Source organism: Physcomitrium patens, chromosome 18 (genome assembly GCF_059467195.1).
Source record: "Physcomitrium patens ecotype Gransden chromosome 18, ASM5946719v1, whole genome shotgun sequence".
Classification (NCBI taxonomy): domain Eukaryota; kingdom Viridiplantae; phylum Streptophyta; class Bryopsida; order Funariales; family Funariaceae; genus Physcomitrium; species Physcomitrium patens.
In genome coordinates this window covers 14,593,722-14,608,973 of record NC_143427.1, presented here as the reverse complement: position 1 = coordinate 14,608,973, position 15,252 = coordinate 14,593,722, and the positions used below count along the sequence as shown (strand labels likewise).

At 42.5% G+C, this 15,252-nt stretch overlaps 2 protein-coding genes across 5 annotated transcripts; both read right to left on the bottom strand.

The window, feature by feature from the left end:
• Positions 1-986: 986 nt before the first annotated feature.
• Positions 987-6,290, bottom strand: LOC112295049 (expansin-A6). 4 transcript variants are annotated; one of them, XM_090244368.1, is made up of 5 exons: positions 4,509-6,290; positions 4,052-4,168; positions 2,802-3,820; positions 2,096-2,399; positions 987-1,976 (listed from the first exon to the last, which is right to left on the bottom strand). In XM_090244368.1, exons 3-5 carry the CDS (start codon positions 2,968-2,970, stop codon positions 1,664-1,666), a joined length of 786 nt encoding a protein of 261 aa, XP_090100494.1. In that variant the 5' UTR covers positions 2,971-3,820; positions 4,052-4,168; positions 4,509-6,290; the 3' UTR covers positions 987-1,663. The 4 variants fall into 4 exon arrangements, with proteins under 4 accessions (XP_090100494.1, XP_024401935.1, XP_090100493.1 ...); XM_024546167.3 differs by having other exon boundaries at positions 4,052-4,696; positions 4,836-6,290; XM_090244367.1 differs by having other exon boundaries at positions 2,802-4,168.
• A 3,899-nt stretch (positions 6,291-10,189) lies between these two features.
• Positions 10,190-12,617, bottom strand: LOC112294922 (expansin-A4). The gene is made up of 3 exons (XM_024545914.3): positions 12,066-12,617; positions 11,182-11,488; positions 10,190-10,975 (listed from the first exon to the last, which is right to left on the bottom strand). Exons 1-3 carry the CDS (start codon positions 12,217-12,219, stop codon positions 10,666-10,668), a joined length of 771 nt encoding a protein of 256 aa, XP_024401682.1. The 5' UTR covers positions 12,220-12,617; the 3' UTR covers positions 10,190-10,665.
• Between the last annotated feature and the right edge of the window lie 2,635 nt (positions 12,618-15,252).

Genomic DNA, 15,252 nt, shown 5'->3' with positions numbered 1-15,252 from the left:
GTTCAAGCGTGAGTGACAAGCTCGCCATTGGTGTATGCAATCCTCATAATCCTCGATTATGCCCTTGTGCTAGTCAGCGGCCTGTGCATGAATCTGAATTCTCGAAGCTTTTCTCAGGCTTCTTCTCCTCTGATTACATCATGCTCAATTCTCGAAGTCGATGAAGCGTGTTCCCAAAGAGCTGTAATCTGTCTACAAGTCCCTCATGTCGCACCACAACCGCCTGTCGTGAAGCTCGTTTGATGAAATTATATCTGTTGGATGCTGAAGGTTGACTTGTGACGTTATGCAGAACATGCTCAATGCGTGATGAAAGCTTGTGGAATTGTATGTGTTGCGGCTGATGTCCTACTTTCGGAGCCTGGTCGCTGACTAGCAAGCTTCCAACACTGTGAATGGCGAAATTGTGTAGAGGTGATCACAATCCTACGCGCCATTACGAAAGGATAAATTCCTGCAATAGTGCTGGTTTCAGATTAAAAAGTGCTTTTCTTCAACTCAGTCTGCCATTTTTCCAGCGTACCGTTGGCCAACTAATGCTCTCAGTGACTAAGTCTTTAAAGGTTCCTATGTAGGTAGTCATTGTTGCGATATTGATCAAGTGCCCCAAATACGTTAAAAAGTTCTTGAAAGCAAGTATGAAGTAATTCGTAGACAAGGCAGTAGTTAAAATCTACTGTCGAAGGATTTTCAATGAATGTTAGAGAATGTATGAGAGAAATTGTAATCTGAACTCTTGCTTGCGGTTTTCCATCCAGAGTTGTTTGTTATTTAATTTCTGAATAAAATATCCGAAGTCCATCAAAACCGAGTCTGATGGCTACGTTGTGGATCATACTACGACGCTCGATGGAATACCTTAAAGGGGACTTCCAAATTTTGCAAGAATGGAGTGACTTACTAGAACTATCCAGTTTGAGCGAGCGCAAACAATTCATGTTAATATCATCCAAACAAAAACTCATTTGCTCATATCTATTACCACATTAGCAAGGGCAACCAGATACCTTTCCGTTTTGTGTGCGATGTTAGCCATGCTCAACAATAAACAGAAGGTATTATTCTTTGTTTTATTAAACAGAAGGTGGAAATATGCGTTACAACGTCCGGGGGGCGTATTCAAAAACACGCTCCACACGGAACGCAAACTCCTCAAACTCGGTGCGAGCAGCTCATCTCCGCTCTTGCACTGCTGGGATGTGCTAGGATTCTTATTTGGGGGGGGGGGGGGGTTTGTGTGTTTTTTAGTGTTTCATTTTTATTTTTTGAATTTTTTTATGTGTTTTTGTTTGTAGTAACGGTGATCCTACGAAAAGTGATACAGAAGGGGAGCGGGTGGTGCAACATGTGCACAGCACCTCGGCAACTATCTCACGTGGATTGGCTACTGGGGCAACGTCATTATTCTCCGGGTGGGTTCCTACATGTGCAATCCGTTTGTCATAGCTACCAACTACATTGCACCGTTATTCAGAGCTAGCAACTACATTGCACCGTTATTCAGAGCTTAAGCATCCAAGCACGTAAGGTAGGTATGGCTTGGAGCTGGAGCGGGCGGGTGAAAAAAAAATCACGCCACTGCTTAGTTTACAAAACGCAGAGATGGATGGTCGATGGCTGCTAAAGCTATGCCATTTCTGCAACCGCAGTGATGTGTGTCCATCTAGTTGGCACCACTGCTGAAGGTCTGGCCAAACCTCCAATTCGCAGGGGCCGCATTGTAAGATACCACTTGCCGGCGGTCGCTGGTATATACTCGGAAGGAGAGGGCAAAGCCAACTATGTTCCGGGGGCCCCCTTTGTATGTCCAAATCTGGCCCCAGTTGCGCGACATTTGGAGCCACCCTGTCGTCGGGCTCTTGATGAACATCTGTTGAACGTCGCCGGCGCCTGCTACGTTGTAGACGAGTACCATCATGTGGTAGGGGTTCCCGTTGATGGTGAAGCGCATCCCTCCTTTCTTGTAACAATGCACCCTGAATTACAAGAGAAACATTATTCACTGCAGTGTTATGACAGGTTCATCCTTCGGTTGCAGAGCCCGAGGAAAACTAGGTGAGAGCAATGATGCAAGAACGGGGGATCAATGCAGTACCTTCGGAAGTTGACAGGGATGACGCCTCCGACTCTGTTTGCCAGGGTGGTGAACATGGGCTCTGAAAGGTCGAAGTGCTTTCGGGGAGGATTGCACCACCCTCCCGTGGATCCTGTGGGACAAAAGTTTGTTGCCGTGATTAAAATCTTCTTATTCTGGTAGCAATATTTGGATTGGCTGAGAATGCAAGTGAGCTCGTAGCATGCTCCACATGTGGCTCCACCTTTGAAGAGCGGCGCACTCAGGGCGGCCGTTTTAACACCGTAACCAGTGTTATATAAATTCCCATACCCGCAAGCACCTCCTGCACATTCAATCCAATAATAGGATGTTGTCAACTAAAGTGGCCACTGAACATTCTTTCCGAACGAGGAACTACGTGGATATGCGAGATGCATATTCTCAAGGTCCAGTCAGCTCATCAATCCTTATAAATTGCTGCAATCTTGCTTGAATTTACGGAAACCACTTATTCGCTATTGGTTGTATCCTACTACACTATAACAAGCTTCAAGAGATGCGTCCAGTAATGGGACAACATTCTGATTGACGATGTACAGCGATTTACACAAAACGTTGCTACATCAAGACCGTCTCGGTCGCCTACATGAGATGACATGTGTTGCTTGTTCAGACAATTGCACCGACATCGTGCAGCACCAGATGTTAAGCTCAAACACATTTTGTCACAAGAAAGATAACGTACCCATTGTGCCGCCCGCATCCCTGCCTCCATAGTATGTCGCATGAGCTGTATCCCATCTACCTGGACCATACACAGCCAGTGCTTGCGAAATGCACCCCGCCAGAATCACGAACAGCGCAGCTGCCACTCGAGCTGACACCATCTTAGGATTCCTCTGCGCCATTGTCATGGATTGTTAACGCAACTTGACTGTGTTCTAACACGACCAGTGGTTTCGCCTTGCGCTTGTCCTCCACAACTGGCGGTGATAGGTTGCAGTGAATGTACTAACACTGGACCATCGAAGAGATTGGACATCAAAGAAAGACGGCAGGGATTCTAAGCTGAGGGTCACAAATTGATGTGCAATGAATCGTGTCGCCCAACCTTACATAGTCCGGGACTTGGTGGTGGTGGGGACATGCACACATAGAACAAGACACTGATCTCCCGCAGAGAGGTGGTCAACGCCGCTTGGGTTTTAGGTCTGCGACGATGCAGTGATTGGTACCATAGGTCGAACTTAGATCCTGTCCCAAGACTTTTTCAGGAGCTTTCCGAGTTCCTGAAAGCGGTCATAGCTTCACACGGCGCTCAGTCTCCGTGTCAATTGCTCGACATTCAACTGAGTTACTAGGCTGTGTGTTGATGAACGCTGCGGTGATTGCAAACGAGCATGCGATTGGCTACCCCTCGCAATTGACTTGCAAATTTAGGATCCCTGGTGCATGATTTCGCACTCTTCATTAATCGACGCAGAAAATTTCGTTGCAATTGGATTACACCACTTGAGAACCTCCGCCCTGATTTCCTAGTTGGCTAAAGTCTCCATTGCCCCCATGAGCTCTTGAAAAATTGCATGTAAGTAACAGTAGACTTTCTGGAACCAGTCTTCTAGCAGCTCATTAGAAGTGCGATTTCACCCGAGTATTTTGTATTCAATTATCGCGACCAAATCATGCCTCCACAGAGTCTCTGATTTTTTGAAGAAAGAGCTCGAGGAAATTGCTGTTGTTTCTAATATTATAACTGCCATCGCTCTGAAAATTCTCAGTAGGCAATATGTGGAATCAGAGATCATGCATTGCATTCCTTTTAATGGACTGCAAACCTTAGTCCTCAACGACCCACAGCGTTCTTTCTTTAACCGATTTCGTTTAGTTCTGAAAATAAACTCAAAAAACAATGCTTTCTATATATACATATGAGATAGAGAGGGACATAATTAGTCTGGTGCTTATCGACTCGAATGTCCAGTTAACGTTTCTCGCCTTTTTACATCCCACAAGACGGTACTCATAAATTGCCGTGGATTTGTAGTGGTTGCAATTGCACACGCTTGTGTGTCCCTTGATCAGACTCCAGCTGCGGATAGTCTGGTCGGTCATCTGCACCGGTCGGTCATAAATAAAAATAAAAATAAAGAATTAAAAACAACTCGAAAAATATATGAGTATTTCCTTACACCAGATAAATCTTCAAGCTATGGTTTGTTTCTTAGCAGAGACCAGTTATTCGACTAGTTCGACTCGAGTCTCTGTCTTTCTGCAGGTTTTGTAGCGAAGAAACTCCCGGAAACCATGCGGGCCGTTCGACTCACATCAAGTTGTGCGAGTGTGGATCGAGGCTCCAACAGCAACCGAGTAAAATTCGTTTTTTGAACATTCAGTACACAAGCGACATATTCAAACACACTTATCTTCTTGCTGGAGTGCGGAACGGGTGGACCTGGAGTCGATTTCCTGTTGCTCAGGTTTCTGTTTTGGTTGTCTGGCATTGTACCTTCGTCACCCCCTCTGACATCTCCTTCCTCAACCCTCGTGTGCAACAGAGTATGCCAGGCATCTTGGAATTCAACACTCTCGCCTTCTAATCCTTTGCAACACCTGTATTAATCCTTGACCGCCTTCCTGAGACTAATTCAGTGCGACAGGATTCTCACTGTCATTCTCTGTTATTATTATTCACATCAATCAAGTCAAAAGAGATAATGCAACATAATGCAAGAACAGGTAAAGTTGAAATGGTAGCTCCTTCTTGGAGTAATACACTCACATGGACTCAATACGATGTGCAAGTGTTATTATCACCGCGCTTCGCATGTCAAAATCTGTCTGTGAACAATTATTGAATTTCTTTTATTACGTTTTAGTTCAGAATAGAAATATTGGATCCATCACTACTATACCCTATGAACTAATCTTATTCCCTTTTGCGCTTTTATAATGAGGTCCTGAAAGTATGTTTCACCCTAAACAGTTCCCCGGACAACTTGATGAGAACATCAGGGTGCTTTAGCACGGTTAGAAGAAGAAAAAAAAGACGACCGTACCAAAAAAAACAAAAACAAAAACAAAAACAACCAGAAAAAGACATTGGAAAAGATCATCAGGACGTAATGAAGCAAAACAAAAAAACTGCATCGAACGGACGATGCAAAATAGTCGCTACTACGCAGGATGTGGATTATCTCTAATTTCAGAACCATAATAAAATGGGAGTTGATTATCGATGAATGGCTCCCGTGATGTCGGCCTGCTTTTAGCAGTGGGACCCAAATTCACAAAATCACAAAGTGACTCCTCAGACTTCACAAACCTCACAATTATAGCATTGGATTAGAGGCTTTCCAGGACCAAAGTTGCGCTCTAGTCATCTGTGCCCGCCCTTAATTTAGAACACTAACCACGGATTATTGCAAATGACAAAACACCTACGCAAACCCTTGTAGAGTTCTAGCCGCCGACCTCATTCATCAGAGGAGCTCCTGTCTGTTCCCATTACTATACTTAGCAACAGATGGAACACAAACTCGGCTTTCGGCGTCCAGAGAAAGAGAAAACTTCCCCAAAGCAACAGATAAGGAACAGTACTCGCCTCCGCAGTGCAACAAGCATGCCGTCCATTTATCCGAGCAATCAGGCCCTCCCCTCATTTTCACAAAGCATGAACTTGATCATCTCGCTCTTTAATCTCCAGCTTCATCATCTTCCTCTGCTTTTGCTCCTTCACTTTGCCGCAAGTTGTCATCATGCTTGTGTGAATCCGTTCTCTACCATACTTTCTATATATGTTTTCTGATAGGATATTATGGTGATAAACTTGGAGCAGTATCGGTGTGAGGCCCTCTTTGTGGCACATACAACAATAGAAAGAAGTCTGCAGTCGCAACTTTTATGACATGGCTTAAAATGGAAGGCCATTTTTATTGCAACAAAGTTCTGATGGCAACGGAACCCACATGGTATTATTTCGGTTGAAGGGTCAGGGCTGCACTTTCCCGCCAGGGCGGCCATTTCCCGCCATTATGTGCCACGTGTCGCTTAGCGGTTGGGCGATGATTTTGGGCGGGAAACAAGACGTGGGCGAGTTGGCGGGAAAATGGGGAGTGGCTGATATTTCCTGTTTTTGTAGAATAGAGATAATCTAAATTCATTCTATTTACAATTTAGTTAGATATTGAATGAGATTTTTTTTTTTTTTTTTAATTGTTAAACTTGTCTTTTTTGGTTTTTTCTAATATTCTGTTTTTCCATGTCATTGCCAAAGTGGTGTCAGTTTAGTTTCATGACTCAAGATTAATCTATTGGAAATTATTGCTATAATGTGGAACTTTGTATCATTGTGCATCTATCTTCAATTATAATTGTTATTGTTGTTATTTTGGCTATTGGGTATAGGCAAGTTAATCATCTTGTTTATGCATTAAATTTACGTAATTTTCAAATTTTTAAATGTACAAAGCTTGTAATGTATTAAAACATCACAAAATTAACATTTTCTTTGTTGGTAGGAGTTTAAAATAGCATAATTTCTTCATATTTTTCATTTCACTTTAATGAAATAAGTAACTGAAAATAAATAAAAACAAAGACACTGTGAAAGGGTGCTGGAGATGAAATTGAGAGTTTCTTTTCTGGACTTGATAATATGATTAAGTAGTTACAAAACAAGAAAATTGAATACAGATGAAAAGAAAAGAAAAGAAAAGAAAAACATGAAACTTGGTGGTGAAATGATCTTAACAAATCAATCCAATTTTGTTCGTTATTCTATACATGCTCCTTGAAGGACACCTTACAAATTTGTTAATAGGTAGACATATCTTGGATTATATTTTATTTTATTTATTATTTTTTAATGCCTTATAACTATTTTTTCTACATATTTACTTTATTCTTTCTTCTCAAAATATTCGAATCTTGTTTATAAACGTTAGATGTATTGTAGTTTCTAAAGGAATTGTTTCCTTAAAAATTCTATTTTTAATTTTCAATTTTAAAAAAATCGTTTACACCTTCAACACCTAAAATGATTGTTTTGGTCTGAAACCTCTTTTATTATGTTTGAATCATATTTTAATGGTAATAACAAAAAAAATCATACATGAGTTCAAATTTTGGTCATATGTAAAGCAACATGTACCGAAAAATTAAGTACCAAGCATTTATTGAGTAATATGTACCCAATATATGTTTGCATATACGTATAATTTTCTTTCATTTCAGCATACTTTCTAAAGTTGAGTATGTTTTAGTCTGTGTTTCATAAAATGGAATATGCTTAATATTTTGTAGGTAGATAGTTCTTAATATGAATGAAATTGATTTGTTAAAGAGTGCAATATTTGTATGTTGTAAAAAAATTAATGTACATTTCTAAAATTTTGAATTGGAAGACTCCACTCTATTACTAAAGTTCCGCTGATTCTACAATTGTAGATTCTACAATCAATATGTACCAATAATTATCAAATTGAGTCTGTCCAAAGTATTAAGATTTTGATCAGGTTAAGTTATTGATTTTATTATTATTTAATTATTACAGCAAGTTTGATGCCAATTCTCCTACGTAGTCAGAATAACTTTCACAACCATAATCCATTTGTAAGATATATTCAAGGAAAGTTCAATTTTCTGTCAATATAATAAATTAAAAAAAAACAAAACAAAACAAAACAATAATCTTAATACTGGAGGATTGACAACCATAAAAACTCCTGTTGTCTCAATAAACATGCACCATTACAAGAACAATTGTTATGCTTCAATAACTTCAGCACATCAATTCAATTTCAAGTTTTACAACACACCCCCCCCCCCCCATAAACAATCTAATAAACTCAAATTAACAAGGAATTGTGTTATTTCTCATGGATTGTGAACCTTGCATCAGAATCTCACTCTCTTGTGAAAATAAATCTGATAACACATGACCAAGTAAGCATTGAATAGAGTGCACAAAACCAATGACATGAAAATGTGGGATCTGTATGCAAGACAAGATCACTGTTTTCCACAAGGTTCTTTCTAATTGTGACAAATAGCTCATGTCCTCACAAGCGAGAGAGAGAGAGAGAGAGCAAAGAGGGGGGAAAACAAAGAAACAAAAAGAAAAGAAAAGAATCAGAAACAAACAAAACCGAAAAAAACTGAATGGGATACAAAACAAACAACAAAAGAAGCCAAGACCAATGACACTGCAACCAATCACCCAAACAACAATAAAACAAACATGAATAAATAAATAAATGAAAGATGGACATGGGGGACTTTGTCCATTGTTGTGCACTGACACACACACACACACAAACACTCACACACAAGCATGAGAGGTGTGTGCCCTTTCCTAATCTAATGCTTTTGAATGGTTTATTGAAGAGATGCCTCCCACATTAGCAGGAGTTTGAGGCAGTCCTTCGTGTCCCCAAATACGATACATAGAAAATGACAAAATTAATGCAAAAAAGAACAAAACCCATCTTGTGTTCTTATTAGAAAGAAAGGTTGTGGAGAGAACAAGCCCGTCGGCATGGCCATTGACCTTTCTTCAATACTGTTTTGGAGCCCCCTTCCAAGTGGCCAAGTCCACAGCTAAAACCAGCTTCTGCTAATGAATACCATGAAGCAGCTACAGTTGCCTTGGATTGCAGCTCTTGGATGTGAGGAATGTGCATCAAATGGGTTTTCTCAGCACCCCAAATTACAAAGCATGATATACAATGTGAGAAAAAAATGCTTCTGGCGCAACATGAATGCAGAAAAGAAAGTGCTACTTTCTTTCATTCACTTTGTTTTTGTCTTTGCAGTAGAATGGATAACTTAACTGTTGATTTGAGAAGATAAAATCATTGTACCTGGTATTCCCCCCCCTCCATGGAACAAGCCAAGGTGGGTGAGTAAATGCAAACACTGATCCAGTGACCTGCATGATTGTACCGAAACCCAGGTTTGATGACCCATCTTTTCTAAATGCCGCTGTTTCGAGAGTGGGAGGAGAAAGAGATGTGGGAGGAGGCCATGGCACCAACTAGTGGTGACATTGAGCCCTGCAATGCAATGCAATACAGAGCAGTTTCTATGCTCAAGGGTTGCTGCATTCCTGCAGATGCTGTGCAAAGGCAACGCAAAATAACGGAGCGGAAAACTGGCCTTGGGGACTCCGTCAACCCCTGAGGAGGATTCAAATTGGGGTGCCTCGGATCCCACCACGCAAAGCAGAAGAAGAAGAAGAAGAAGAAGGAAGAGCTCATTACAGTTGAGGTCTGAGTGAGTTGAGTGAGCCTCCCAGGGCTCACACAGGAACACCCATCTGACAGCTACTTAGAGCTCCTCAACCACCGCGGCGTCGCTACAATGCTTCTTTTTTTCCTATTCTCCTTCTACGATTTTGGCTTGCCTGATTTGCTTGCTAGCTTGCTTCCCTGCCTGTCTGCCTTACTTTCTGCCTGGCTTTTCCGGACAAGGTAGCCTAAACTGCCCCTGCTACTACTCCATGGTAACAAAAGCTCAGCTGGTGATGGGCATTGAAAAGTTCCTTGTTCCACACTGGAATTTTTTAGTAGACCCCACCATAATTGATGCACACAGCAATTGTCAACTTGGGGGTACTGCAGGAGACTTTCCAGTGTGGAAGCACAAGAAAGGGATGATTGACTCGAAGGTTTATAATCTTGTTGCCCAAGCGGAGGGTTCCCAGGATCTGGAAGACGTTGAATAAAAAACCGATGAGAAGTTAATGCTAGTTATCTCACTCCACGCTCAATCGGGGTTGAACGCCAGGCGTTACTGCAGCTCACTTCTTCGGCTGTTGCTAACTGCTTGTAGATGCAGTTGGCGGATGAAGCATGCTGCTCACAAACGTGCGCTGCACTGTTCCTGATGCAGTTGCACCACTTCAGTTTGCTGATTTTCTGCAACGCATTTGAGGTAAACGTAGTCGACAAACCGACTAACGAAAACAGATTTGAAGAAAGTTCATTGCAACCAGATGTGATAAGCGTATAAGAAGAAGCCCTTCATTTATTACAATGTCTGTTTTTCTAAAAAGGATCATTTTAGTAAGTTTTTTATTGCTTTTCTTAAGAGCAGGTGGATAACATCTAAGCCATTCTCACCACTGCACAATAGTTGCAAATAACGCTGTAGCATGGGGTCATGCTTTGTGCATTAGATTTTAGAGCTGGTGCTCAAGAGCATCAAAATTCTATTACATAGAGCAGGCCTGGTACGTGTTGTGGGTATAAAATACAGGTAGGAGCGGGTGTTACAGGCACACCTCAGCAACCATATAACTTCCTCACTGCGCTCAAGGCTATGGTAGGCTTGGAGTGGGCATTGATTGGAAACCAATAAGAAGCAGCAAGAAGTGCAAAGCTAATAATCCTACCCGCTAATCTGCACCTACTGCTTGAGATAAAGACTGGGGTAGAGGAGCTAAGCTGACTACTAGCTAGGGGAGTAAGAATGTATACCAGACAGACAGACAGCGGGCGAGATATACAACGCCTCTGCTAGGGCTTCAAAGTACCGATCACAATTGTTCTCTGAAGATATGTAAAAAAATTATATGGTCTACGGTCGCCATGGACCATGAAGGGCCAGGGTCAGAAGTTAACGCCTTCAAACGTCTGGCCGAACTGCCAGTTTCCGGGGGCAGCGTCCATGGAGACAGCCACGGATCCGTCGCTGGTAACGGCCTTGAAGGAGAGAGCCTGACCCTTCATCTTGCTGTCGCCGGTGAACTGCCACATTGAACCCCAGTTGCGTGACATAGGCTCCCAAGGGGTGTTGGAGCCCTTGATGTACATATGCTGCACATCCCCAGCGCCGGCAACGTTGGTGACGAGCACCAGCAAGAACCAAGGGTTGCCGTTGATGGTGAAGCGCATGCCGCCGGATTTCACGCAAGGAACTCTGTGTAACATGGCAGGCATAATGTTAACGGAACCATTTCAAGGCCTGGAGCTCGCAAACAGTAACTCGGACACATGAGCATGTGAACCTGTCGATACCTAGCGGGTGTTCTCAAGATCAGAGGAAGAACTGTTGCGGCATGACCAAAATATCCAAGCAGTCTTCACAAGATCGATGGCAACAGAGGGTGCAGAATGAAAGCCCACCTTCTGTACTTGATGGGGATGACGCCTCCAACCTCTCTCGCGAGGCTGACGAACATGGGGTGAGCGAGGTCGAAGTGCTGCTTGGGAGCGTCGCACCATCCTCCCAAGGACCCATGGGGACAGAAGTTGGTCGCAGTAACGGTGACTGTTGGCCCCCCTGGAAGGCAGTATTTGGAGCCATTGGGGTCGCAAGCAAGCTCATAGCAGGAGCCGCAGCTAAGGCCACTGTTGAACAAGGCAGCACTGAGTGCCGCAGTGTTGGTTCCGTAACCGGTACTGTAGAGGTTCCCGAATCCACATGCCCCGCCTGCATTTCAAAAACCGCGCCAAGAACAGTCATGGTAAGTAAATTTTCACATAAACGAATGAATGATCGGGTCACACACTGAAGGGCCGCTAGGCAAACGCGCTCAATCGATCAAGCTCAAAGAACGCCGAAATCAAGCTTCGCATCAAGACACATGAGAACACTGACATCCTTCGACGACGAGCTCACAGAAGCAGACAGACGGAAACATAAAGAAATACCACAGGAACCGATCACCCGCCCTCGCAGGGGTGCGAAGAGACAACACTCTTCTGTGCGGTCCGGCGCTGACTACCAGGTCAACAAAATGAGCCAGTCCTCATCCCAACCACACGAAACACACATTCCAAATACTGAACACAGGCATAAACCAAATGGTCGCGGTGACTGCTACCTTAGCCACCACCATCAACCCCATCATCAAAACTCATCTGCTCTGTGTGAAGAAAGACATCAAGACTCCCGCCCAAACTTGACTGCGCCAACTCGCCCAAATATACTACCAGTCCATAGATAGACAACCAAAAAGCCAGCCAAGAAACGCGGACTCCTCCACTTCACCACAACGCCGACCCACCTTGAGTTCCTGACGCATCAGCACCGCCGTAATACGTAGCATGGGCATAGCCCCATCCTCCCGCCATGAAGTTGCTGCGCGCCTCCGATCCAAAGGGCGCCACCACCAGCATCAGCGCCAAGACAACAGTCCACACCATAGCCATAGCTTCCATTGCCTGCTCTCAAGCCGACTCCTGCACTCTACCACCAAGTCGAGAAAAAGAAACTCCAATGCTCCTGCCCACCCAAGGTCGCAAACAACAATGCAGGTAAAAGTGACAACGCTGAAATGGTTATTGTTGGCAGGAGGAGGAGAGGAGAGAGAGACTCGATGGGTGCAGCGAAGTAATGCAGCGACCGGTTGGCAGTGAGTACTGCAATATGTACTAGCCACACCTCATCAGTCTGAACAACTCCCCTGCAGTTATGCTGCAATGCCTGACACTGCAACTGGAGAAGAATATCGACAACAACAGCAGCAGCAGCTATAACTACAAGGAGCAGGAGAAGGAGGACGAAATGGAGGGCAACGAGAGCCCACTGCCAGATGAGAGCGCGTCGATGGGGTGATGGCGATCGTGCAGGCAGAGCAGAGGTATATATAATGTGACTTATTATTTCAATTATCACCACCCCCCTAAATTTACATGCCTCCGGCACTAGCTGTACCTTCGGTACCCCCTCGCCCCCTTGACGACCCCTGCGCCTCATTTACTGCGCTTCAGTAATGCGCCTCCTCCCCCTCGGCAGCACCAGCAGCACCTGCAGCCTCAGCACCAGCACCAGCGTCACTCTGAGCAGCGCAACCTCGAGACTTTTACCGCACAGTTATCCCTACCATTAGTGTATCAGAATCATGGTTTTGAAGTATCTGAAGCTCATTAAGCAAGGAAACATGACGAAATGGGATGTGGGTCTCCACCGCAAAGTGCAGGGATGATGCGAGGAGCTGGATTTTTTTGCGTAAGCTTGTTAGTTCGTTGTTTTTGCCCCAGCAGGCCACCGTGGGTTTTGTTTTGGTTATTGTTGGGGGGTTTTTTTTTATTTATTTATTAGCTCTTCCTCTGTTTCCCTGCTTTGGTAAAGTAATTTCAGTGTGTGTGTGTGTGTGTTTTTGTTTTTGGCGGCTCTGGGTGATAATGCATGGAAATCAAAAGGGGGAGGGGGGGAGGAAAGGAGTGGGATCTGATTCCGCTCTGCCACAGAGCCAGTACACACCCACCATTACCGGACTGTGATGTTTGTGGTAAACAGACCTCAGTTTTCTTTATTAAATTAGCAAGCATATAAATAATCAAATAAATAAGCAGAAAATACTTGAGGTGGGTTACTTGTAGTAAACACCAAGAGTGAGATTTATTTGTTTTTTTAGTTTTTAATTTTTGGCATTGTGTAATTGTACACACATGGTTTTTTTAGGTGTGATGTGTCGCGTGTGGTTGTCCCTCGGCCGACAAAAGCAACTCCTTCTTCCCTTTTGCAATCTTGGTCTTAGGCTGCTGGATGTGGAAAACTTATAAATTCCAAACAAATGAATTAATTAATGAATGAATGAATAAATGAGTAAATGAATGTTGGGGATTAGGGAGCATTCTCGAATCTGCCACATCATCAATGTTTAGTGGAGGTGTTTATCAGCATTTGCTGGATAAGAGAGTTTCTCCAAACCTTGCAAAACAAAGATAACCTACAGAATGGAAATAAAGAAAAACTAATAACCCAAGTGTGAATTTTTTTAGGAACTATGAGCAGATTTGAATGTTGAAGTGAAATGGAATCGAGCAGCGTCCCAGTGTAAAAGAATTTCGTGATACATTTGTTAAAAGTTTACAAAATTATTAAATATAAATTTGTGCCCTAATTGTGGTTTGCAGAAATAGTGGGAAAGGAAACCTACCTACCCTGCAGCAACAAAAAAATAAAAATAAAAATAAATCATCATTCGCCTCTGGAAGCATTATGAATGTATGCATAAAAAATGCTTAATAATTATTCTAAAAAAGCAACTCAGGCAGAAAGTTTTCCTGTCTTTTTCCTTTGTGCCAGATTTGTATGAGAAAGTGATGAGGAGATGCCAATTATTATAGAGTTGCTTAGAATTCATTTTTATTCATTTTTTCCGGATTAAAATTAGAATATGAATAGGAAATTAATGGGGATCAGTTTGGGTATTACAATGAACAAAATAAAAAGCGTGCCTTCAATTTTTTATTTTTTAGTTTATTTTTATTCCTCCTTGTTCTTTCTTTACTCCTATCTTCATTTATTTATTTATTGTTTTTATTGTTGTATTACTTCGGCGCCAGAAATGTGCAAAGCTGGGGGCTTATATACAAGTGGGACCCACCTACCCTGTCACCGTGTGTCCGAACCACTCCTACCCTATCACCGCCCCTCCCATCAAAACCAAGGCTGGTGTTGGTGCGATGCCATTTTTTAAAGCGAATGTGAGTGTTCCTTTAAAGTCAAGTCAAAATATTTTCAAAATGCAAACTAATTTCGACACATAACTATATATATATCTTTTTTTGGAAGATATAGCATTCTTGAAAAGTTATTCGTCTGTAATGATTGAATTCACCTCTACTGCTTACAATTCAAAAATTCTCATTAACACCTCTAAATAAATTGTTAATTATTATTGTAAGCTCACATGTACAAAAGTATGTTACATTATTTTAAATAAAGATAAATAAATTATAATTAATAAAATGGATAAAACATCCAAAATATATTTTTAGATTATTTTAATTTTAATAAAATTGAAACTTTAAATATCCAACTTACATATCTTTGTTCTACTTACATGAAAATCTAATATATATATATATATAATATGTAAAAAGACAAGAAATCATACACCAATTGTTTGAGTTCAACAAAGGATGTTGATGTTGTTGTTGCACAAGAAGACCATATGTGAATATTACTCTATTCACCATCCACCAAAAGTTTCTCTACCACATTAAAGTAAAAGAAGGTAAAAAGGACAAACAAAAAAAAAGATGAAGAAAGGAAGGAAGTGGTGAATCCCACCCACAGTGATCATGCCCCAAGGCTAACTAGAATGCCGCTGCCGCCTCCAGACGCCGACTGACGCCGCCTGACGCCGCCAGCCGCCGCCAGACGGGGCCACCACCAGAACCAGCCGTTACTCCCTCAATCCCTCAATTGCTCGCTGGGTGGGTCGATCGATCGATGGCGAG

What these genes read in the sequence shown, in the direction of transcription:
- LOC112295049 (XM_090244366.1), bottom strand. Translation starts at nt 2,970, where the DNA reads ATGACAATGGCGCAGAGGAATCCTAAGATGGTGTCAGCTCGAGTGGCA. An exon ending in GGATGCGGGCGGCACAATGG is followed by an intron (nt 2,400 to 2,801) that starts GTACGTTATCTT and finishes TTGAATGTGCAG; the next exon opens with GAGGTGCTTGCGGGTATGGG. An exon ending in ATCCCTGTCAACTTCCGAAG is followed by an intron (nt 1,977 to 2,095) that starts GTACTGCATTGA and finishes CTTGTAATTCAG; the next exon opens with GGTGCATTGTTACAAGAAAG.
- LOC112294922 (XM_024545914.3), bottom strand. Translation starts at nt 12,219, where the DNA reads ATGGAAGCTATGGCTATGGTGTGGACTGTTGTCTTGGCGCTGATGCTG. An exon ending in TGATGCGTCAGGAACTCAAG is followed by an intron (nt 11,489 to 12,065) that starts GTGGGTCGGCGT and finishes TTTGAAATGCAG; the next exon opens with GCGGGGCATGTGGATTCGGG. An exon ending in ATCCCCATCAAGTACAGAAG is followed by an intron (nt 10,976 to 11,181) that starts GTGGGCTTTCAT and finishes CATGTTACACAG; the next exon opens with AGTTCCTTGCGTGAAATCCG.